Source organism: Microcebus murinus, chromosome 14 (genome assembly GCF_040939455.1).
Source record: "Microcebus murinus isolate Inina chromosome 14, M.murinus_Inina_mat1.0, whole genome shotgun sequence".
Taxonomy (NCBI): domain Eukaryota; kingdom Metazoa; phylum Chordata; class Mammalia; order Primates; family Cheirogaleidae; genus Microcebus; species Microcebus murinus.
This window is the reverse complement of record NC_134117.1, coordinates 69820260-69845970: the sequence shown is the minus strand read 5'-3', so window position 1 is coordinate 69845970 and position 25711 is coordinate 69820260. Positions and strand designations below refer to the sequence as shown.

General features: G+C 43.9%; 1 protein-coding gene across 1 annotated transcript in view; it reads right to left on the bottom strand.

Moving 5' to 3' along the window:
• LOC105860128 (polyunsaturated fatty acid 5-lipoxygenase) overlaps positions 1-6795 on the bottom strand; it is a 47990-nt gene extending 41195 nt beyond the window's left edge. The window contains exon 1 of the mRNA XM_012744635.2: positions 6547-6795. Coding sequence (XP_012600089.2) covers positions 6547-6696 — 150 coding nt within the window. The 5' untranslated portion in view covers positions 6697-6795. The remainder of the gene's footprint in view (positions 1-6546) is intronic.
• Positions 6796-25711: the final 18916 nt, after the last annotated feature.

Below are 25711 nucleotides of genomic sequence, written 5' to 3'. Positions count from 1 at the left end.
GGCAGGTTCTGATGGGACAAGAGGCCCAACATCTAAGGGGCATGGGCCCCTGGAGGAGCAGAGTGGGACTGAGTGGCCCAGGACTGGATGCCCACAGGGTCTGCCCCACGCCAGGTCCTGCACACCAAGGGGGTCTGCAGAGGCCTCAGCCTCAGATTATGGGACAAGACAGAGATTCCTAGTGCCACTGAGGAGTGGGCAGAGGGCAGTGAAGGACAGACAGCCAGGTGAGCCCTGGTGTCTGGAGCTCTGAATTCACGTTCCAACTGCAAAGTGACTGGCTGTGCGGCCTGGGCAAACTGCCTCATTCTCTGAAGCAGCTGCTTTATCTGTCAGGAGGAGACAATGCCTAGCTTGCAGGTCCACTGAGAAATCTAAATGGCACCACGCCTTGGTGGCCTCCTTTCTCCAGCGGACAAACTGGCAGCTGCCATGTGCATCAGAACTACTGGTCCTCCTGCCGGGCTGCAGGGGTCTCAGGGCGCCAGGCCCTGCACTGTCCCAAGCAGCTGTGAGCTAGTGTGGGCCCCTTGCACTGAGGCTTGTTTGTAACCACACATTCCAAACTGAGTGGCTGGAGTAACAGCGGAGGAAGAAACTGAACCTGTGACCTCAAACCCCTCAGCTCGAAACCAAAAGAGAATTCCTGTGTGGGTGGAGACGGGGCTGTGAGGATGGGGGAGCACTGCGTGGGGGCACTGGGGTGCTGGTGGAGCAGGCAGAGCAGAGGGAAGTTGGCGTGTGGTGAGGGCCAGGGGCGGCTGCTGGAGGCCCAGGCTGGCCTGAGCAGGGCTGCTGCAGGGGAAGTGGCTCTCTTGTGGCTCTGATGGGCTGGAGACGCCAGGAAGGCTGGGTGAGCACACAGAGAGGATGCTCATTCTAAAGTAACAGGTGCCACCAGGACCTGAGGGGGACACTCTCACAGGAGGCAGGAGCCAGCATCTCGGAATAAAAGGGATGGAAGATGGGGCCAAGGAGGTGCTCCAGGACAGGTGAGAACCAGGCGGAGAGCCAGATGTCCAGCGGGCGGTGGTGACCCACAAGGAAGACACTGAGCAGCTTCTCTGGGGGAGAGGACAGTGGGGTGACCCTTCAGCACACCTGAGGTACAGTCACGGGAGAATGGGACACCCCAGGACCATGCCTGCAGGCACTATGGTGGAGAGCCCTGGAGTTTCACCTGCAGTGAAATCACAGATAGATTTCCAGGGACTCTGCCTACGGCCATACCACCCTGAATGCCCCCAATCATCTGATCTTGGAAGTCGAGCAGGGTCGGGCCTGGTTAGTACTTGGGTAGGAGATTTCCAGGGACTGAACATGCCACCTGAGGAGGTCTTCTGCAAGGGCAGCAGGACAGGCCAGCAGTCTGCCTTGTCCCTGGCCAGCCCAGGGGCTTTGCTAGCCCGTCTTCAGGCCTGAATGTGATTGGTGGTGAACAAAGTACCTAGGGGTTTAGCCTGGACCCAATTCAGGAAGTGTTAGGGACAAAGCCTGGTGGTTGTCACTCTGGTATCCCAAGGAGAAACTACTAGAAGAGTCACAGAGGATGGAGAAAGGCCTCCCTCCAGGAAGATCAGGGCCACAGGTGTTAAACAGCAAAATAAGGTCTTAGGAAAGTATGTGTAACTTCTAGATGCTGATCTTCCTTCCTCCTCTCTGTGGGCCAGGTGCACTGGGCTGATGCTGTATTCGTTATCTATTTGCTGTGACACACTAAATTCTCATGTGACACATTGAATTCTGCATGGCGGGCAGAATTGTTATAGAAACAGTGGATGGTCCACAGCAGGCCCTCAGTGAGCACTGTACATGTGAACGACTGAGTGATTATCCCTTTTTACAGATCAAAACTGAGGCCCAGGCCGGGCGCTGTGGCTCACGCCTGTAATCCTAGCTCTTGGGAGGCCGAGGCGGGCGGATTGCTCAAGGTCAGGAGTTCAAAACCAGCCTGAGCAAGAGCGAGACCCCGTCTCTACTATAAAATAGAAAGAAATTAATTGGCCAACTGATATATATATAAAAAATTAGCCGGGCATAGTGGCGCATGCCTGTAGTCCCAGCTACTCGGGAGGCTGAGGCAGAAGGATCACTCGAGCCCAGGAGTTTGAGGTTGCTGTGAGCTAGGCTGATGCCACGGCACTCACTCTAGCCTGGACAACAAAGCGAGACTCTGTCTCAAAAAAAAAAAAAAAAAAAGAAAAAAAAAAAAACAAAAAAAACTGAGGCCCAGAGAGGTCAGGCACCCTCTGTGCTAGTGAGCAATGTGTGGCCCCATGATTAGAAGTCATGCCTGGGTGACAGCCAAGCCTAGGTTCCTCCCGCTGTTCTCCATGGCCATGTCTTGGGAAAAGCCCTGAACTAGGAGCCGGAAGGCCCAGCTTCGAGCCCTGGTTCATGCACTTGATGGAGCGTAGGGGTAATGTGGGGTGGCAGGGAAGAACATGGAAAAGCTTCTTAGCCTCTTAGCAGAGATGGTACTTGAGGCAGCCTTTGGGAGCAGGTCAGATTTCTGAGGTGAGCGGGGAGTGGGGCATGGGTAGGGCATTTCAGGTGAGGGAACTGTGAGAGCAAGGTCCCTGACGTGGGGAACACATGGGGGAGGAGGCAGGCTGGACACAGCATCCTGGGGACGAGAGTGGCTCATGGGCAGTTGAGATGCTGGAGAGAGACGGGAAGCATGCACTTGGCCTGCCTCGTCTCACAAGGGCCAGCTGGCTCATCTCGCTTGTTGCTTCCAACTCTTTATTGGACATATAGTTTTAAAGCTTTTGAATATTTCAGCAACGTGTTAGTTAGTCAGTTTTCATTTGAGGGAAAAAGGGAGAAGTGGTTCAAGGGAGCAAGGGGCAGAAAGCTGGAAAACGTGGGGCAGAGGGATGGGGACTGAGGGAGCAGAGAAGGGGACCCTGGGGGCAGCTGGAAGACAGAGCGAGAAGGAGAAATCGGAACAGTAAAGAAGGGAGGGGGAGAGCTTTGCGCAGAGAGTAGAAATGGGGGGCCCTGGGGACAGAGGGGGCAGAATGTCGGGAAGAGATGGGACACAGAGAACGCTAGGAGACAGAGAGGTTGAGGGTCATAAGGAAGTAAGGTTATTGTCTACTAATATATTCTCATTCCTGAGAAGAAGATATTCTAGAATTTATACTTCATAAATATATGAAGAATATCCACTGACTATAGTTTAGAAGCATATATTGTACAAGATCTGTTTCTGCTTAGAATATATTCTAGAACCATCATCCTATTGGCTTTGGTTTTCTTTAAAGTGCCATTATGGAATGAAATGGACCCATTAGGCTTTCCCAGAAATCTGCAGATTGTGAAAGTCATCCCATCCAACCTGATTTACTTTAAATTTACAGAGTCAAAGAAACAAATGAATTTGTCAAATTTGCCTAGAATTGGGTTAGCCTCTGGAACTGAGGCTACTTGGTGTATGATCTGGGCTTTCCCAGTGAAGGTGTGACCATTTACAGGACAATCCTGCCTGCAAAGGACTCAATTCTGTGAACTAAAATAAAATCTTAAGGCTCACCCCCCACTGGCTGACTGAATGGACCCCCTCTTGGCTAAGGGGATATCCTAACACTAAATTGCCTGCCTTGAGGAGGTCAGACATGCCTCATCATCCCCCCCTCCCTTCTTGGAGACATCCTTTGTAACCCATTAACAGGCCTAAGGGTATGCAAGACAGATCTGCAGGTCCTCAATTTATGCAACAAATCTATGTCCAGTGGCTTGTCTCTGATAACAGCTCCTTATGTTGAAACATTCCAAGCCTTTAGACAAAAGTTCATGTTTTAACCAATTATAAGTCAAAGAATCTTTAAACCCACCTATAACTTGTAAGCCCCCACTTAAAGACTTTTCCGGCCAAACCAAGGTATGCCTTCCACGTATTGATTTATGACTTCACCTGTAACCCGTCTCCCTGAAATGTATAAAACCAAACTGTAACCCAGCTACAGCGAGTCCACTTGCTCAAGGCCTCTTGGGAGTGGCTCCGGGTCATATCCCTCAAATTTGGCTCAGAATAAATCTCTACAATTATTTTTACAGAGTTTGGCTTCTTTTCTGTTGACAATTCCCAGTCTTGACCTTAATCACTACGCAGAATTCTGATGAGAATAATTAGGGATTTGTAATACAGTTTACTGAGGGAAAAAAATCAGTCCTGTCCATTATTTGAAAGAATTGTGGTTGGGGGAAAGGGGGGTATTGACCTGTCAGTGACCTGGCAATGACTGAATTGGTTGCATGGAAATTGCCTTTTTTGTTATTATTGTTACTGTTGTTAAGAACAAAGATTGTAACATTTCCCCCAGCAAAATGGGATTGCCTTGTCTTCTCAGCAAGTACTTCCTCTAAGGTTTCTCTTTTACCTTTACTCAAAAGGGATGAATTCTCTTTAAAGACGGCCTAACTAGAGAATGAGGAAGTAGCTCTGGGCTGTGCAAGACAAAGTGTGGAGTAACTTTGCACCTACAGGAACTTTCTCAAAAACCGATTTTATCCAAGAGACTTTGGACCCAGCTAGTTCTTCCCTACGGCCCAACAGCCCTTCTACCTGGCTGCTGTCTCAATCCAGTGGAAATGGGACATGCAAATCTCTCCTGAAATTTGCTTCTGGGCTTCTGCCTGAGGTGTTTAATCCAGGTCATATGAATGGCTTCTCAGGGTGGGGCAATAATGAACAGAGCAGAGCTTTCACTCTTGCTCCTAGACCCCATTAGCACCGCACCTACTCCTGGGAGGAACCATACATGAGGTGCCCTGTGCTGCACAGCTTGGGCACACCAAAAGCCTGTGCTTTAATACAGAACCTTGGGGGGTGAAGAGGAGATGGGAGGGGGCACTTATAAAGGACAAGTAGTCTGTGCCTCCCCCCTAGGTGTTGTTAAGAACACGGATTGTAACATTTCTCCCAGCAAAATGGGAATCTATAAAATAATGGAAATAAATAAAGGTGCTTTGGAAATGGCAGAGGGTCTCATCATCCCACATGGACACACTTAACTCCCCTCTCTCAGGGCAGTTCCCTGATAGGGGAAACCAAGCAATAGAAGGTCACTCTTACACTCAGTACCTAACACTTCTTGCAGGGAGCTCAAGCCAGGTTAATAGTGTGCTGGACTTGGCTAAATGCCAAGTCAGATTACAGCAAGGTTCTCAGGCTCATGGGGAGGACACAAGCCCACACGGAGTTTGCAATCCAGAGGAGTAGGCTATTATTTACTTACTTTTAGGCTTTGTAGAACTAAAACACACTTCACAAATTTTATTTAAAACATATTCGATTGAAATGTGAAATTTCCAGTTGTGTTCATCAAAAATAGTCAAGTATGAGCAATTTCATATGGTTTGACCTAATAATAAACTAAATGGTGAGAAGGTAGCTTGGTAAAGTCTAAGTTTTTCTGGTCCAGTTCAGGAGCTGGAAGTGGTAGAAGAAAACTGGTATTCCCTGGGCACCAGCAGTGTGTGCGGGACTACCATCAGAGTCATTTACTGAGCGCTTCCTATGCAGCAGGTGCTCATCGAGAACTCGGACCTGCCCATGCTCAGGAGAGTCATGGAGCTGGAATTCAGGCCCTTGCCAGCTTCAGCAGCTGTCTTCCAAATGAAGCCGCCGTGTATGGCCACACACAGTGCCTGGCACTACAGGCGAGAGGTGCAATAAACGTGGTTTGCCTTTAATCCCTGAATTCCAGACTCCAGGGGCTCTAGTGAGGAGAAGGGAAGTCCTTCTCCCCCCTCTTCCTCCACTGGGTCCTCATCCCTAGCGGGGAGTGTTCCCTGGTGAACATTCTGCTGGGAGGGAGCGCCCCCCCCTTAGGATTCCGAAAAGCCTTCCCTTTAGGTTTCTCTGGGCCTGTCCTGAGAATGTAAGCTGCCCAGGTGCGAAGACATCTGCTAAGAGCCGCTCTGAGCCAACAGATGGCCTGGGCTCCCTCATAACTCACGGACCAGAATGAAACCAACATTCCATTTTACAGGTGGGGAAACTAAGGCCCAGAGAGGAACACAGTGAGCTAGTCAAGCCCAGATGGAACTCAAGCCTCCGAGCCCCCTGACCTGCACTGTCCCACAGCGAGGCGCTCTCGGTGCCTCACAGCAGGACAAGGACCCTCAGGGTTCTGGAGCGGAGCCCCACCCCGTGAGACCCGCGGAAGGAGCCCTACTGAGCGGTGGCACCAGAAATGTGGCCTACAGCACTCGCCCAGCGAAATGGCCTCTCAGAGCCCTGGAGTCCCCACCGGAGAGATGGAGAGGAAGCCCTCGGCTTCTCCTCCGCGGGCAGAAGCGCCTGCAGACTGCACGCTGCAAGCGCCCCCTCCCCCACCCGGGGCCTGGCCACCGCAACGCTCCGGCTGCTGGGGCCCAGGGCGGTCCCCCGCCCAGTTCCACCACCCGACTGGGTCCTGGGCACCCCCAGCTCACTCTCGGCCGCCCCGACGGACCCTCGGTTGACCCTCGCCCCGGCCCTGGCGCCCCGACTGTCCCGGCCGCGCCCGCAACCCGATCGCAGCCGCGCGTCCTCACCGCGCCGCGCTCGAAGTCGTTGTAGAAGGGCTTGTCCAGCAGGTGCTTCTCGCTGCAGCCCGCCGAGCCCACGAGGCTGAGGTAGATGTAGTCGTCGGTGCCGGCGAACCACTGGCTGCCGGTGGCCACGGTGACCGTGTAGGAGGGCATGGCGCTGCGCGGCGAGCGCGGGGCACCTCAGCGCAGTAGCCGGCGCGTCCGCACCTGGCTGGGACACGCGCCGAGGCGGCCTCGGTCCGCGGGCCACAGCAGTCCGTCCGCCCGGGGCCCCGCCCGTCCCAGCCCCCGGCCCCGCCCTCCCGCCGCGGGCCGCGCCCCGGACCTGGTCAAGGCAGGGCAGGGTCACCTGTTCCCGTGTCTCACCTCCTCCGCTTGGAGTCTGATCTAGCGGCCGGGGACTGGGGCAACCGTGACCGCCATCCCCTCGTTCCTTCCCCCTTCCTCCGTCTCACTGTTCGCACCCTTCACCCTTCCCGTCTGCCTCAGCGTCCCTCCGGGCCAGGCTCCTGCAAACCGCTGGCGCTCCCGGGCCCGGGGGCCCTGGGCAGAGGCGCTGTCCTCACCGAGGGCGAGCGGGGGGCCGCGCGCCCGGGACTGGCGCCCGCGCGGCGCTGACTTAGAGCAGGGCTCTCTGGGGACCTGCAGCGGGGAGGGGCCCACCTGGGGAGCCAGGAGGGCTCCGTGCGGGAGGCCACAGCAGCGCCGACTCTGGCGCTGGCACCCGCAGTACGGAGGGCTTCTCCTGGGGCCGGGGTAGGGCCAGCTGTGCCGCGTGCCGGCGGGCGGGCGCGGGGTTGTCAGCGGACGGCGGGGCAGGGCAGCCAGACAGGGCGGCAGGGCAGGAAGGGAGGCGGAGGTCGGCGCGCTCGCGGCGGCGCTGGGAGGAAGAAGCTGGGCGCTGGGAGTCTGGGCGTGCGGAGGGGAGGAAGGAGATGGCTCAGGGAGTGGACCGGCGGCGGCGAGTCCTAGGGAAGAAGTGCACGCCACGGCAGGACGTTCCCGAGTCAGAGCCTGTGTCCCGGAACGGGCTGCGCCGCGGGTGGCGGTCGGCTTTCTGCGTCGTGCTGGGCGAGGGTCTGGAGGGGAGGTGGCAGGTGTGGTAGAAGGCTTTGTGCGCCAGGGGGGCTTCCGCGCCTGGGGCCTGGCCTCGAAAGTCTGCCCCAAGTTCCCACTGTCACGCCCTAGTCCCCGCTCCCCTTCAGCACGGGGCCTGACCTGGTGCACACTTAGTAATTAATGTCTAACGATCTGGGATAAACGAGAACACGAATGCTTTCCGCGTGACGTGGTGGCTATGTAAAGTCATGGAAGGCAGGCTGCCTCAGTTGCCGACACGTCGCATCCTCTGCGAAGTACTATCACACGGCGGTTTTGATGTGCATCTTCCTGATAGCTAATGGTGCTGGGCAATTTTTCACATGCTCACTGGCGATTTGTATGTCTTCTTTAGAGAGATGTATATTCAGAGGTTTGGCTCATTTAAAAAATTGGGCTATTTATCTTTTTATCATTGAGTTGTGTTATTTATATATCCTGGATAGAAGTCTCTTGTCAAGTTATGGTTAACAGATATTTGATTGCTTTTGTGGGTTTCTTTTCACTTTCCTCATGGTGGTGTTTGAAGCGCAAACGTTTTTAATTTTGATTAAATCCAATATATTAAATACATACATTTTCTTTTGTGACTTGTGATTTTGGTGTCATATCTAAGAACTATTGCCTGTGATAAGACCACGGAGTTTTACTTCCATATTTTCTTCTTAATAGTTTTAGCTTTTCATTTACATCTATTAATATGATCCATTTTGATTTAATTTTTACATGTACCATGATATAGGAATTCAGATTCATTTTGTTGTATGTCAATATCCATTGTCAATGCATCATCTGTTGAAATGGCTGTTCTTTTCTGAGTTGTCTTGATACCTCATTAAAAATCAATTCATCATGAATGTAAGAGTTTATTTCTTGACTTTCAATTTCAGCCTATTGATCTATAGTACATGCTATGCAGTGCCATATTGTCTTGATTACTGCAGCTTTATAGTAAAGTTTGAAATTGGGAAGTGTTAATCCACCACAGTTGTTCTTTATATTTCAAGATTGTTTTGGCTATTCTGGATCCTTTAAAATTCCATATAAATTATAGGATCAGTTTGTCAATTTCAGCAAAAGAGAAATCTGGTAGGGATTGAATTCATGCTACAGATCAATTTGGGGAGTATTGCCATCTTAGCAATATTAAATCTTCTGATCCATGAACATGGACTATATTTCAATTCATTTAAATCTTTTCTAATTTATTTCAACAATGTTTTGTAGTTTTCAGTGCACTGCACCTCTTTTGTTAAATTTATTCCTAAACATTTTATTCTTTTGGCTGCTATTGTAAATGGAATTGTTTTCTTAATTCATTTTGATATTGTCCATTGCTAGTGTATAGAAAAACACTTGATGTTTTGTATATTCATTTTGTACTATGCAAAGTTGCTGAACTTGTTTATTCTAATGGTGTGTGTGCGTGTTTGTGTGTTTATGCAAGATCATGTTATATGCAAATAGAGATAGTTGCACCTTCACCTATATGAAGTCTTTTTTTTTGTTTGTTTTTCTTGTATAATTTCCCTGGTTAGAACTTCAGTACCAGGTCAAATAGAAGTGGCAAAAGCAGCCATCTTTTTGTCTTGTACCTTAGTTAAGAAGCGAGCACCCAGTCTTCCATTGTTAAGTGTAATGCTAGCCATGGGGTTTCACAGATGCCCTTTATCACCATTTGTTTTTTTTAGCGCTTTTATCATGAAAGGATATTGAATATTATCAATTTTTTTCTGTATCAATCAAGATATTATGCAATTTTCTCCTATATGAATATGCAGTATTACTTTGATATTCTGTTTTATAAGTTGTTATGATTTTTATTTTAAAATATTTAATTGACAATAATTCAAGTATAAAACTTGATGATTTGAGACAGAGATATAGTGAACTGATTGCCATAGTCAAATTAATTAACATATCCATCACCACCTACAGTTATCATTTGTATGTATGTGTAAGGGGAGTGGGGGCACCTAAAATCTGCTCTCTTATCAAATTTCAGTAGCAATACAGTATTATAAAGTATGGTCACCATGCTGTACATTAGAGCCCCAGAACTTATTCAACTTACAACTGAAAGTTTGTACCCTTTGGCCAACATTTTCCCCATTTCCCCACCACCTAGCCCCTGGTAACTACTGCTCTACTCTGTTTCTATGAGTTTGACTTTTTAGATTCCACATAGGAGACCATGCAGTATTTGCTTTTCTGTATCTGGCTTATTTCACATAGCATAGTGTTCTCCAGGTTCATTTAGATTTTGCAAAATGGCAGGATTTCCTTCTTTGTTATGGCTGAAAAATATGCCATTGTGTAAAATATACATACCACATTTTCTTTATTCATGCATTGGTGGACATTTAGGTTGTTTCCAGTTCTCAGCTATTGTGAATAATGCTGTAATGAGCATGAGAGGGCAGATGTCTCTTTAACCTACTGATTTCATTCCTTCAGATATATACTTAGAAGTGGAATTACTGTATGGTAGTTCTATTTTTAATTTTTTTAGGAACTCCATACTGTTTTATATAATGGCTGTTGTGATTTACATTCCCACCAAAAGTGTACAAGCATCCTCTTTTTCCCATTTCCTCACCAGCACTTGTTGTTCCTTGTCCTTTTGATAGCAGCCATTCTAACAGATGTGGGGTGATAGCTCATTGTGATTTTGATTTGCATTTTCCCCTGATGATTAGTGATGTTGAGCACCTTTTAATATACCTGTTGGCCATCTGTATATCTTCTTTGGAAAAATGTCTATTTAGATCCTTTGCCCATTTTTAAAATCAGGGTACTCTTATTATTATTATTTTGCTATTGATTTATGTGAGTTCCTTAAGTATTTTGGATATTAACTCCTTATTAAATAGATGGTTTGCAAATATTTTCTTCCATTCTGTAGGTTGCTTTTTAATTTTGTTGACTGTTTCATTTGCTGGGTAGAAACTTTTTAGCTTGACATAATCCTACTTATTTATTTTTGCAAAAGTCTGTGCTTTTCCTCTTGTATTTCCCTGGCTAGAGCTGGAACCCATCCTATTAATGCTGTTTTAGTTACTATAGCCTTGTAGTATAGCTTGAAGTGTGGTAAATTGATGTCTCCCAATTTGTTCTTTTGCTTAAGATTGCTTTTGCTATACTGGATCTTCTCTGGTTCTATATGAAGCATGGAATTATTTTTTCTGGATCTGCGAAAAATGATCTTGGTATTCTAATAGGGATTGCATGAAATCTGTAGATAACTTTGTGTAGTATAGACGTTTTAACAATGTTGATTCTACCGACCCCTGAGCATGGTATGGTTTTCCACCTGTTTAAATCCTCTGTTATTTCCTTCCTCAGTGTTTCATAGTTCTTCCTGTGGAGTTCTTTTATCTCCTTAAATATATCCCTAGGTACTTTATTTTATTTGTTGCTATTTGAAGGCTTTTGAATCTTTGATTTGGTTCTCAGTTTGACTGTTGTTGGTGTATAGGAGTACTACTGATCTCTGTACATTGATTTTGTAACCTGAGACTTTGCTCAATTTGTTTATCACTTCCAGTAGTCTCATGACATAATCTTTAGGGTTTTCTAGATATAAGATCATATGGTCAGCAAAGAACAATTTTGACCACTTTTTACCCCATTTGTATGCCCTTGATTTCATTCTCTTGTCTCATTTCTCTGGTTAAGGCTTTTAGCATTATGGTGAACAGAAGCTGTGATAGAGGGGAACCTTGTCTGGTTCCATTTCTAAGCAGAAATGCTTTCAGTTTTTCCCCATTTAGTATGATGTTGGCTGTGGGTTTGTCATATATGGCTTGTCTCATTTTGAGGTAAGTCTCATCTATGCCTCTTTTATTAAGTGTTCTTATTATAAAAGCCTGCTGAATTTTGTCAAATGCCTTTTCTGCATCCATTTAGAGGATCATATGGTCTTCTGTTTGTTTGGTGAATTACATTTATAGGTTTGCATATGTTGAACCATACCTGCATCTCTGGGATGAAGCCCACTTTGTCATGATGCATTATTCTTTTGATAAGCATCTGAATTCAGTGCTAGAATTTTGTTGAGAATTTTTGCATCTATATTCATAAGAGATATTAGGCTGTAGTTTTCATTTTTGTTGCATCCTTTCCTGACACCTGATTTTGGTGTCAGGTGATGTTGGCATCACAAAACATGTTGGGGAGGATTCCTTCCTTCTTGATGTTGTGGAATAATTTCTGCAGGATAGGCAGTAGTTCTTTGTAGGGCTGGTAAAATTCAGGTATGAATCTATCTGGTCCAGGACTTTTGCTTTTAGGAAGGTTTTTTTTTTTTTTTTTTTTTTTTTTTTTTTTTACTGCTGCTTCAATTTTGTTTCTTGTTATTGGTCTGTTCAGGAATTCTATTTCTTCCTGATTGAGCCCAAGGAGGCTGTGTGTTTCAAAGAATATGTCCATTTCCTCTACATTTTCAAGTTTATGTACGTAGAGGTTTTTATAGTATTCATAGATGATATTTTGTATTTCTATGGTATCAGTTGTGATTTCTTCTTTTTCATTATTGATGGAGCTTATTAGAATCCTCTCTTTTTTGCTTGTCACTAACATAGCAAGAAGCATGTCAATTTTGTTTATTTTTTCAAATAACCAACTTTTTGTTTTATTAACCTTTCCTATCTATAATTTTTTAAAATCAATTTCATTTAGTTCTGCTCTGGTATTGGTTATCTCTTTTCTTCTGCTGGGTTTGGGGTTGGCTTGCCCATCTTTTTCAGTTCTTTGAAATGATTCATTAGATTGTTGATTTATGTCTTTCTGTTTTTGTATGTAGGCATTCATCAATATAAATTTTCCTCTTAGGAGTGCTTTAGCTGTGTCCCACAGATTTTGATAACTTGTGTCATTTTTGTCATTTAGTGCTTAACACAATAATCATTCAGCAGAAGGTTGTTTGGTCCATGACTTTGTATAGAAATGAGAGTTTCTGTTGGACGTGATTTATACTTTTATTCTACTGTGGTCTGAGGAGATGCATGGTATAATTTCTATTGTTTAAAATTCATTGAGACATGCTTTTGGTCCTGGGATATGGTCAATCTTAGATAATGTCCAATGAGCTGATGAGAAAAATGTATATTTGGTGCTTTTTGGGTAGAATATTCTGTAAATGTCAGTCAGCCCATTTGTTCTAGAGTTCTGTTTAAGTCCATTGTTTCTTTATTTATTTTCTGTCTGGAGGATGAGTCCTGTTCTATCAGAGGGGTGTTGAAGTCCCCAGGTATTATAGTGTTGCTGTTTATAATTTTGTTTAGATTAAGTAGGATTTGTTTTATGAATGTGAGTACACTTGAGTTAGGTGCATAAATATTGTTATGTCTTCTTGTTGAATTGTACTCTTCATCATTATATAGTGACAATCTTTGTCTTTCATTTCTTTTTTTGATTTGAAGACTAAGTCATTTGTAATGAGAATGGCTACATAAGGTTTCTTTTGGCTTCTGTCTGCATGAAATATTATTTTTCATCTCTTCACCTTGAGTCTGAATGCATCCTTGTGGGTTAGATGTGTTTCCCAAAGACAGCAGATACTTGGCTTATGTATATTTCTCCATTCGGCCAGCCTACGTCTCTTTAGTGGACAGATCAAGCCATTCACATTTATTGAAAGAATTGAAAAGGGGGGCAGATTTCTGTTCATCCTGTCAGTTGAACTTTGTTTTCTCTCTTGAGCCATTGTGGTATCTGGCCTTTGACCTTTAGCTTTCGGATGATTTTTACATTGATGAGTATTTATTGTGCTGATCCATGTGTAACACTGTTCTGAGTACTTCTGGAGGGCAGTTCTTGTCTTGATGAATTCCCTTAGTCTTTGCTTGTCTTCAAAGTTCTTTATTTATCCTTTGTATAAAAAACTTAGTTTTTCAGGGCACAATGTTCTAGGCTGGGCATTATTCTGTTTGAGAAGGCTAAGAATGAGGCCCTGGTCTCTTCTGGCTTGTAAGGTTTCAGTTGAGAAGTCTGCAGTTAGTCTCATGGGTTTTCCTTTGTAACAAATTGAATTCTGTTACATGTATATATTGTATAGCGGGTGGAGTCTAGACTTTCAGACTACCCATCACCCAAGTAGTATACATTGTATCCCCTAGGCAATTTTTCATTCCTCACTCCCTCTCCACCCTCCCACAGTGTGAGTCTTTCATGTCCATATACCACTCTGAGAGCTCTGTGTAGCCACAGTTTCAGTCCCACTTATAAGTGAGAATATGCCTCTGCCTATTTTTAAATCAGGTTGTTGGTTTTTATGTTGTTGACTTGCAAATTTTGTGTATTTTGGATATTAACCCCTTATTAGATATGTGATTTGCAAATATTTTCTCCCATATTATGTGTTGATTTTTCACTCTGTTGATAGTGTCTTTTGATGTACACAAGTTTTTAATTTGATGAAGTCCAGTTATCTCCTTTTTTTCCTGACCTGTGCTTTTGGTGTCATGTCCTAGAAATTATTGCCAAATCCAGTATCATGATGATTTTCCCTTGTGCTTCCTTTTAAGAGTTTATAGTTTTAGGTCTTGCATTTAAGTCTTTGATCCATTGAGTATTTTGGGGCATGGTGTAAGTTAAGGGTCCAGTTTCATTGTTTTGTATGTGATTATCCAATGTTTCCAACATTTTTGAAAAAGCTCTTTTTTCCCCATTGAATAGTGTTAGCACCCTTGTCAAAAATCATTTGACCATGTATGTCAGTATTTGTTTCTGTGCTATCTATTCTGTTTCATTAGTCTACATGTCTGTGTTTATGCCTGAACCACATTGTTTTTTTTATTTCAGCATATTATGTGGGTACAAATTCTAAGGTTGCATATAGTGCCCTTGTCCCCCCTCCCCTCTCAAGTCTGAGCTTCAAGCGTGACCATCTCCAAGACGGTGCACATCTCACTCATTATGTATGTATATACTCACCCCCTCCCCTCTCCTCCCACCTGCCCAACACCTGATAAATATAATTCCTATGTGTCCACTTAGGTGCTGATCAGTTAATACCAATTTGCTGGTGAGTATATGTGGTGCTTGTTTTTCCATTCTTGGGATACTTCACTTAGTAGTATGGGTTCTAGCTCTATCCAGGAAAATACAAGAGGTGCTATATCACCATTGTTTCTTAGAGCTGAATAGTACCCCATGGTATACATATACCACATTTTATTAATCCACTCATGTATTGATGGGCACTTGGGTTGTTTCCACATCTTTGGAACTGTGAATTGTGCTGCTATAAACATTCAAGTGCAGGTGTTTTTATTGTAAATTGTCCTTTGTTCTTTTGGGTAGATGCCCAGTAGTGGGATTGCTGGATCAAATGGTAGGTCTACTTGTATTGCTTTAAGGTATCTCCATATTGCTTTCCACAGAGGTTGAACTAGTTTGCAGTCCCACCAGCAGTGTGAGAGTGTTTCTCTCTCTCCACATCCACGCCAGCATTTGTTGTGTGGGGACTTTTAGATAAAGGCCATTCTCATTGGAGTTAAGTGATATCTCACTGTGGTTTTGATTTGCATTTCCCTGATGATTAGAGATGTTGAGAGTTTTTTCATATGTTTATTGGCCATTATTCTGTCTTCTTTTGAAAAGTTTCTGTTCATGTCCTTTGCCCACTTTTTGACAGGGTTGTTTGATTTTTTTCTTGCTGATTTTCATGAGTTCTAAGCATAGTCTAGTTATGAGCCCCTTATCAGATGTGTAGGATGCAAAAATCTTCTCCCATTCTGTAGGTTGTCTATTTGCTCTCATGACTGTTTTCTTGGCTGTGCAGATGCTTTTTAGTTTGATCAGGGCCCATTGATTTAGTTTTGTTGCTGCTGTGATTGCCTTGATATGGTAGCTTTGTAGTAAGTTGTGCAGTCAGGAAGTGTGAGTCTTCTACCTTTGTTTTCTGAAACATTGTTTTGACCATTCCAGGTCCCTTATCATTGGGATTGTGATGGGGATCACACTGAATCTCTAGATTGTGTTGGTTAGTATTGATGTTTTAACAATTGATGTTTTAATAATAATACTTTTATAATTCATGAACATTAGGGTTTCTTTCCATTATTTGTTTCTGTCTTTAAGTTTTTGTTCAGAAACATTTTGTAGTTTTTTTTTTTTTTTTTTTTTTTTTAAGATATAGGGCCTCACTCTGTAACCTGGGCTTGAGTGCTGTGGTGTAATCATAGCTCCCTGTAACTTCCAACTCCTGAGCTCCAGCAAATCCTCCTATCTCACCTCCCAAAGTGCTGGGACTGCAGGTGTAAGCCACCACACTTGGCCCAACATTTTGTAGTTTTCAGTGTTCAAGTCTTCTGCTTCATTGGTTAAGTTTATTCTTAAATATTTCATTCTTTTTGATGCTATTGCAAATGGAATCATTTTCTTAATTTTCAGTGTATAAAAATGGAACTGATTCTTGTGTGTTAATTTTGTATACTGCAACTTTGCTGAACTCACTTATTAGTTCTAACTGTGTGTGTGTGTGTGTGTAATCTTTAGGATTTTCGATGTATAAGATCATGTCCTCTGTAAACAGAGGTGATTTAGCTTCTTTTCAAATTCATATGCCTTTTGTTTCTTTTTCTTGCTTAATTGCTCTGGCTAGGATTTCTAATATTATGTTGAATAATTATAAGATTCTTGGTTGATAATTTTTTGTTTTAGCACTTTGAAATTCTATTCCACTGCCTCTAGTCTTTATTTATTTTTGATGAGAAGTCAGCTGTTAACCACACTGAGGCCTCTTTGTGTGTGATAAATTTTTTTTTTTTTTTTGCTGTTTCAACATTTTTTTCTTTGTCTTTCAACATTTAGACCATGATGTGTCTGGGTGTAGATAATTTTACATTTAGTTTAGTTGAAATTTATTGAGCTTTTTTGATGTGTACACTGATGTTTTTCATTAAATTGGGGAGGATTCAGCCATGATCTCTTGGAATATTTTTATTCTGTACTTTTCTCTCTCCTTTGCTTTAGTACTTTCATTAGGTATATATATTGGTATGCTTATTGGTGTCTCATATTTCTTTGAGGTTTTGTTTATGTTCTTCATTCTTTTTTCTCCCTTCTTTAGATTTCATAATCCATATCAATGTATCTTCAAGTTCTCTGATTATTTGTTCTTTTAGCTCAAATTTCTGTTTATTCCCTCTAGTGAAATTGTAACATTAGTAATTGTACTTTTTAACTCCAGAGTTTCCATTTACTTAAGTATGAAAATAATATTTTATATCTCCTCGTGAATATTCTCTAATTGATGAAAAATCACCATCAGACCTTACTTCTTTATGCATGGTTTCCTTTAGGTTTTGAACATATTTATAATAGTTACTTTTAGGTCTTTGTCTTTTACGTCTGGTATCTTGGCCCTCCCAAAGGCAGCTCTTCTTGCTTGCCTTTTTTCTGGGGTATGGGTCTTTCCTATTTCTCGGCATAACTTAAAACTTTTTGTTCAAAACTCTAGGTTCTAGCCACTCTCCATACTCATTTCTGTCCTCTTCCTTGGTTGTTATTGTTTGATTGTTTGTTTAATGACCTGACTGGACTCCACAGTGAAGTCTATTTCCCCCACAATGTGCAGCCTTTGGCGTTGCTCCTTAGGGGCACAGCTCTGAGCACATTTACTCTCAAACTGCAGTTACAGTGCTTTCAGTAGCACTCTCTGTTAACGTGTCTGATTCTTTCAGTATCATACACAGCTGTTAACCTCCACCAATTGCTGGATGATTGCTCTGCTGTCTTTTGGGGGCATAAATTGCACCACACCTGATCCAAATACTTTTGTATTCCTTTGCAGGTGCAGTTTTTGAAGTCTGTTTTGACTTCAGGCTCTTCTTGGCTGTCTCTTTCTTTGGTTTCTGCCATACATTTCTAGGTGATTTATGATTTAGCTTATTGCTTTCACTAAGCTGCTATCATCCTCTTAATTGCTTACCACTAAAATCTCCACTGTTTTTGACAGTGACCTTTTGCTCGAACTTCTCCATGCTCTGTTCCAAATCATGTCAGTCCCCTCAGGAAGACCTATAGGCTTTTCTTCTCATGGTCTTCCTCTTACCTTGGGCAGGTCCTCTATGCCACTGCTCTGTAGCCGGGGTTGAAGACAGTGTCGTGCTTTTCCCAGATGTCTTCCCTTCTGTATGAGTGGGGTGCTGGATGAGGCAGTAGCCCCTGTTCTTCTGTCTTTCCTGGTGTGAGAGCTTTACTCCTGGCATGGGATCTCTGTCCCATGAGTGATGTGGTGTGAGGGTGTTCAGTGCCCAGTATCCTTGGACTGCCATATTAGGGTTAGAGTTTGTGCCATACACGTAGAGGCTGAGTGGAGAAGGTCAAGTTTTCCTGAAACATAGCTTCTGCAACGTGGACTAGGGATAAGGACGACAAATTCTGATGATCCGCCAGTAAACTGGGAGCTGGGGGAAAGAGTACCTTGCCCTTTTGGCTGCACATCCCTGGAGTAGAGTTCCTGTCTCACTGGACTGGTTGCAGGGGAGGGCAGGATGGGGTCATGGCTTAAATACCACAGACTCTCACTGCTCTCACTGAGATTGGTAGATTTTCTTGGATAAGTGTTTCTTCATTTGCTGTCTGTCCTTAGGACAATTTCCATACTCTTTAACATCTTTTGTTTTGTTTGTTTTTAATTTTCACTAGTCATGATAGTTTCATTCTGGAGAATGTCTGTGGAGCTCCTGCTCCTCATGCACCATTCTGGAAATGCTTCTTTCATCATTGCTTTCACATACCTGAAGAGTGAGTTTTGGTTTTTAAATGAAATCCTACAAGGAAGCAGATAAAAGTGGAGATGCTTGGGTTAAACATAAAGTCAACTAATACAGGGGCTAGAAGTTCTGATTGATTGTCTCCTTTTTTTACTCCATGCCTTCCCCTCACCCCACCTGGCAGGTACTGTGTAGATGGGAACACTCTTGGAGGATCACTGGCCTTTAGGATGAAGCCCCCACTCCATGCACTGGCCCCTCACAGTCTCGTGCTGCCTGTCCTAATCCACTCCCTGATTCACCACCTTTCCCATGTGTATCTGCCAGAGTTCCACCAGGAATACAGAACAACAAGGATATGTGTACGTGTGAAGAGGTTTATTGCAAGGTGATTGTGGGAGCTGGCTAGGCAAATCTGAAATCCATAAGGCAAACCACTCAGAAGGGCAGGCTGGAAATTCTCAGGCAGGAGCTCATTGCTGCTGTCCACAGGATGAATTTCTTCTTCCTCTGGCCTACTCTCTTTCTTTCTTTTCTTTTCTTTTCTTTTCCTTCCCCCTTTCCCCTTCCCTTTTCCTTCCTTCCTTCCTTCCTTCCTTCCTTCCTTCCTTCCTTCCTTCCTTCCTTCCTTCCTTCCTTCCTTCCTTCCTCCCTCCCTCCCTCCCTCCCTCCCTCCCTCCCCTCCCTCCCTCCCTCCCTCCCTCCCTCCCTCCCTCCCTCCCTCCTTCCTTCCTTCCTTCCTTCCTTCCTTCCTTCCTTCCTTCCTTCCTTCCTTCCTTCCTTCACAGGGTCTCGCCACATTGCCCAGGCTGAAGTTCAGTGGCATGATCACTGCAACCTTGAGCTCCCAGGCACAAGTGATCCTCCTGCTTCAGCATCCTGGGTAGCTGCGACTACAGGCATGTGCCACCATGGCCTGGCTAACTTTTCTATTTTTTTTTTTTTTGTAGAGATGGGGTCTCTGTATATTGCCTAGGCTAGCCTTGAACTCCTGGCTTCAAGCAATCCTCCCACCTTGGCCTCCCAAAGTGCTGGGATTACAGATGTGAGCCACTGAGCCTGGCTCCCTCCTGTATATTCTTAAGGTCTTTCCATTGATTGGGTCAGGCCCACCCAGATAACCCAGGGTAATGTCCTTTAAATAGAATCAACTGTTCAGATTTATCACAGGTATTTGTAGAAACATCTTCACAGTAACACCTAGATTAGTGTTTGATTGAATAACTGGGTACTATAGCCTGACCAAATTGACAGATAAAACATCACAGCATTCTTCAACCACTGTATTCTTTCCTGAACAATTTACATCTTCTTAGTCCTGTGAAATCTTGGCACATTTCCCTCCCTTCATCTGCTGTGCTCCTATTCTCCTCCTCTGTCTGCTCATCTCCTCCTCCGTCTGCTCGTCTCCTCCTCCGTCTGCTCGTCTCCTCCTCCGTCTGCTCGTCTCCTCCTCTGTCTGCTCGTCTCCTCCTCCGTCTGCTCGTCTCCTCCTCCGTCTGCTTGTCTCCTCCTCCGTCTGCTCATCTCCTCCGTCTGCTCATCTCCTCCTCCGTCTGCTCATCTCCTCCTCCGTCTGCTCATCTCCTCCTCCGCCTGCTCATCTCCTCCAAGAACCTGCACAGATGCTGCTTCTTCCATGGGGCCCTTCTGACTCCCCCAGGCAGAGTTAGCAGGTGCTCCTTGTCTGAGCTCCCACGGCCTTTGTTCAAGCCCATATTTTGGCACATTGCCATTCCGTCCCATCGGTATTTGCTCCTGTCTCCATTCCCCACCATATTCTGAGATACTTGAGGGTGAGGGCCATAATTTATTTGTCTCTTGATCTCCAGCACAATGCTAGCAGCAAAGAAGCTGTAAATAGATCCTAATAGGTTGAGTTGCCAGGAAGCTTGCAACTTGCTACAAAACTATGGTTTCTGTGGTTGTCAAAGCAGACAGGCGGCATAAGCCTAAACTCAAGAGAGCAACCCTAACTTCCCCCAGCTGATCTCATGATCCCCTGACTCACAGAGTGGAACTTGTGGTGTGTCCACAGGAAGCCCCAGAGCCTCTGCAGTCCTGACCGAAGCAGGACAAGCGTGCTCCCCCAGCAGGACAAAGCTTTAGCACTGATCCCGCCACGAAGAGCCAATCTTGCTGAGTAGTGACTTTCCTTTGGAGGGTATCTGTGAGACCAGACCTTCTTTTGGCCAGTTCCAAACAGTTATGGACCATTTCAGTTTCTCCTGGATCACTTGCATACTTAAAAAACATTAAGTTCTGTGTACTACTGAGCACTAGGAAGAAAAGCTCATTTGTTGGGGATGTATTTAGAGAAAGAGAAAGAAATCAGTTGTTCAGAGCACATCTCCCCAGGCCTGCCCTAAGATATAGGGCACTCATAATCCTGGCAGACTTCCCCTTAGCATGGATGTTAACAGGTCCTCTCAGCCCCTTGCTTGTTTAGTTTTGTTTAGACTAGAAGGAAGAGGGATACATCTTAATATATTATTATTATTTTGTAAAGATCCTGCTGGAAGGATAATGATGAAATGCCTATTGCAGCTTCTTTTTAATTTTTTTTATTGATACATAATATTTGTACATGTTTATGGAGTAAATGTGATATTTTGTTACATGCATAGAAATGTGTAGTGACCAAGTCAGGATATTTAGGATATCCACCACCTCCAGCATTTATCATTCCTATGTGTTGGGAACATTTCAAGTTCTTACTTCTATTAGTAGCTATGTTGAAATACCTAATACATTGTTGTTAACTATAGTCACTCCAGTCGGCTGTTGAACACTGAACATATTCCTTCTATCTCTCTGTACCCATTACCCCGCCTCTCTTCATTCTGCCCCCCACCCACCTATCATTTTACTTTCCTGAGATCAACTTTTTTAGCTCCCACATGTGAGTGAAAACATGCAATATTTGTTTTTCTGTGCCTCGCTTATTTCACTTAGCATAATGTCCTCCAGTTCCATCCTTATTGTTTATTGCAGCTTCTTGAGTCTGAGATCAGAGCTCAGTCGTTTTTGGGTGAGTGTCTCACCATCCCCCTGAGCCTCATGCCTTTCAGGACAAGACCAAACTTTCGCTGATCGGTTGCTTTGCCCTTCCTCAAGACTGTCATAAGAAGTGGGTGGGCCACCCAACACTGCCCCACCTTGGTTTGTGCTCTCCAAAGACCCAGGTAGGTTTACTATATGTGACTCAATTCAACTACCCTATTGTACTTAGGAGGACAAAGTTAATGAATGTTCTTCTATGGAACATCCTGACTAAGCATCAAGATACTTTTCAATCCACGAAGCACAAGACTCAAATAGACTTGTTATATCTATGAATAGTGTGACCTTAATTCCTGTTTTATCAAAAGGGGGAGCAGTTTTCATACTCAGGCTGAAACCTGTCTGACACTGTTCATTGCAAGACTAGACAATCCGAACAGACTATCTCTATGAGCCCTGATCGAGCAAGTATCAGAGAAATAATTCTGTTCAAATCTGAGCATGGGTCTCTCTTCGAGGGCCTGCCCTAACCCCGTCTGAAAGGGCCACTGGTTATTCCTGCGCCTTCATGCTGCATGGACGTTCTCCATTGCACTTAGCACTGCCTAGTACTGTTTTATGTCTTTTCCTGTTTATTGTCCGTGTGTCCTGCTAGAGGCTAGAGCTGTGAGATCTTTTCAGTTTTGTTCACTTTCACATATGTTATCGCCACAAGGGTTTGTGGTGAGGCGTGGGTGGGAGGAAGGGGAACTAGTAATTTCTTAAGCACTCTGTGCTAAGACATTTTACATTCTCTAGCTCATTCATTCTTACAACAGCACTGGGAGGCAAATACCCTTACAAAATTTTGCAGAGAAGGAAACCCAAGTTTCAGCATCTCCTAAATGGCATCTTGTGTGCTTGGATCTTTCAAGTGTGTGAGGACTGCAGTAAGTATCCAAGAAAGTGCCACCTAGAGTAAAAAGTCTCAAAGAAGGAAAATGATCCAGTATGATGAAAATCTAGTATCTGAAGATCTCGATTATGTGATGTTAACTAACTTTTATTGGGCTTTATGCTGCCAGGCATGAAGGTTTGGGGTAACTTCTTTGGGTAGGTACTATTCTCGTCCCCACTTGACAAATGGGGAAACTGGGGAGGTAAAGAGGGATCAAGTGACATTCCCGAAATCACATAGCTAGTAATTGGGAGAGCTGGGATTTGAATCTTGGCCATCCAACTTTGGGGCCCAGATCTTATCTAGAGATGTGGGAAAAAGAGAGATATGATTTGTCAAATGAATGGAAAAAAACACTTTACTTTGAAGGTTAGGTTTAGAGTTCAAGCATTTTTGATTCATGAGACAAATAGATAATAGTATCAGCTAACATTTGCATGGTATCTCATACATTGCAAGTGTTTTCTTGCACATGACTTCATGGTGCTCCTCACGATGACTCTGAGATTCAAGAGGCGAGTATTAGATGTTATTCACAGTTGGCAGTTGGGAAAGAGAAGCTCATAAAGGTAAAGTGACTTGCCGAATGTTTACATGGTAAGTCTGTCCCGTGAGCCTCATCTGTCCAGGATTGTAGGTGGTGGGATTTCACACCAGGTGCCAGCTCCCCAGGGCCCCGTCTGGAACTAAAGTCCTGCTTGGGGAAGAGGAACAGGGAAGTCTGAGGTAGGAGGAAGTGGGTAGGGAGGGTGCACCCTTCTCCTCACCCAGCCTTGGGGACCAGGACTTCACATCTTTGGTCTCTGAAGGCTAATGTGCCACAGCCCTAAGGTTCTGAGCTGGTGGCAAAGTTAAGAGCTGCTCCTAGTGGGGGGAGGGCAGAGTGAAGAACACAGTCCAGAAGAATTATTCTCCTGGTCTTCATCTCAACTGTAGTCTCAAATGTAGCAAAAGGGGCAGAATATGGAAGGTGAATATAGGGTATAGAGCCTCTATCATGGGGCTCGAGGTACACTTGCTACTAAGACACCTCTCTGAGGTGCTAGAAATGTCTCTGAGGCTTCCTACCTTTTCAGAAGAAGCTGACACCATCACCAACCACTCAGCACCTAGCACTGAGATTTGTACTTTAGTAGGTGCTTAATAAATGTTGAACCAATGAATTTCCTTCTTGCTTAAATCCTGATTTTTATAATCATGTAAACATTTGAATATTTTATATTTTGCTCCCTCTCATTTAATCTTGTCTAATAAACTCAGATATTTTGCCTATGGGCTAGTGAGCTAATGACAAACAGTACATGCAAAATCCCTGCATCAGCCTGTGACTCAGGTCACACATGCTCAATGTATGATCCAGGCAGGAGCAGTCTGAATCCAGACTTCTTTTTTATTTTTATTTTAAAGTATTTAATTGAATTCTATGTCTTCCTGATTGAGCCTAGGGAGGCTGTGTGTTTCAAAGAATTTGTCCATTTCCTCCAGGTTTTCAAGTTCTTGCACATAGAGATTTTTATAGTATTCAGAGATCGTATTTTATATTTCCATGGTATCAGTTGTGCTTTTCCCCTTTTCATTTCTAATGAGTTTATTAGAGTCCTCTCTCTCTTTCTTTTTGCTTCTGGTTAATATAGTGAGAGGCATGTTAATTTTATCTTTTCAAAGAACCAACTTTTTGTTTTATTAATCTTTCATATAGTTCTTTTATTATTGATTTCATTTAGTTCTGCTCTGACTTGGTTATTTCTTTTCTTCTGCTGGGTTTGGGATTAGTTTGCTCTTCCTTTTCCAGATCTTTGAGATGAGTCATTAGATTGTTGATTTGTGATCTTTCTGCCTTTTGGATGTAGATATTTATGGCTATGGGTTTTCCTCTCAGGAGTGCTTTAGCTGTGTCCCACAGATTTTGATAACTTGTGTCTGTTATCATCTAGTTCAAAGAATCTTTTGATTTCCATCTTAATTTCTTCTTGACCTGACAATAATTCAGCTAGATTTCCTTATTTTGAAGCTTATGTGCAATCCTATAATAAAACTCACTTTTATTTGCTAATAATTTTTAATTTTATTTTTTTATTTCAAAATGTTAAGGAGGTACCAATGTTTTAGGGTACATGGATTGCTTTTGTAATGCCTGAGTCCCAGCAATAGGTGTGCCTGTCACCCAAATAGTATTCACAGTACCCATTAGGTAGGCTTTTTCTCCTCCCATCTTTCCTCCCATAGTTGATTTCCACTGAGTTTTACTTCTGTCTGTGCACACATGTGCTCATTAGTTAGTTCATTTAATAATGAGTACATGTGGTATTTGTTTTTCCATTCTTTTTTTTTTTTTTTTTTCTTTTTTTTTTTGAGACAGAGTCTCGCTTTGTTGCCCAGGCTAGAGTGAGTGCCGTGGCGTCAGCCTAGCTCACAGCAACCTCAAACTCCTGGGCTCGAGTGATCCTTCTGCCTCAGCCTCCCGGGTAGCTGGGACTACAGGCATGCGCCACCATGCCCGGCTAATTTTTTATATATATATATCAGTTGGCCAATTAATTTCTTTCTATTTATAGTAGAGACGGGGTCTCGCTCTTGCTCAGGCTGGTTTTGAACTCCTGACCTTGAGCAATCCGCCCGCCTCGGCCTCCCAAGAGCTAGGATTACAGGCGTGAGCCACAGCGCCCGGCCTGTTTTTCCATTCTTTATAGACTTCACTTAGAAGAATGGTCTCTAGTTCCATCCACATTGTTGCAAAAGGTATTAATTCATCTTTTTATGGCTGAGTAGTACTCCATGGTATACACATATCACATTTTATTAATTCACTCATGAATTGATGGGCACTTGGGCTGATTTCACATCTTTGCAATTGTAAATTTTGCTGCAATAAACATTCGAGTGCAGGTGTCTTTTTTATTGAAAGTCTTCTTTTCCTTTGGACAAATACCCAATATTGGGAATGTTGAATCAAATGGTATGCCTACTTCTAGTTCGTTGAGGAATCTCCATACTGTTTTCCACAGAGGTTGTACTAATTTGTAGTCCCACCAAAAGTGTATAAGCATTCCTTTCTGCATCCACACAAGCATCTATTGTTTTTGGGCATTTTAATAAAAGCATTCAGACTGGGGTAAGGTGATATCTCATTGTGGTTTTAATTTGCACTTCCATGATGATTAGTGACATTGAGCATGTTTTCATATGTTTATTGGCCATTTGTCTTTCTTTTTATAAGCTTCTGTTCATGTCTTTTGCTCACTTTTTTTTTTATTTTGGCATATTATGGGGGTACAGATTTTAAGGTTTCAATAAATGCCCATTTCCCCCCCTCCCCCCAAAAGTCTGAGTCTCCATCATGACCATCCCCCAGATGGTGCACATCTCACTCATTATGTATGTATATACCCGCCCCCCTCCCCCCTCC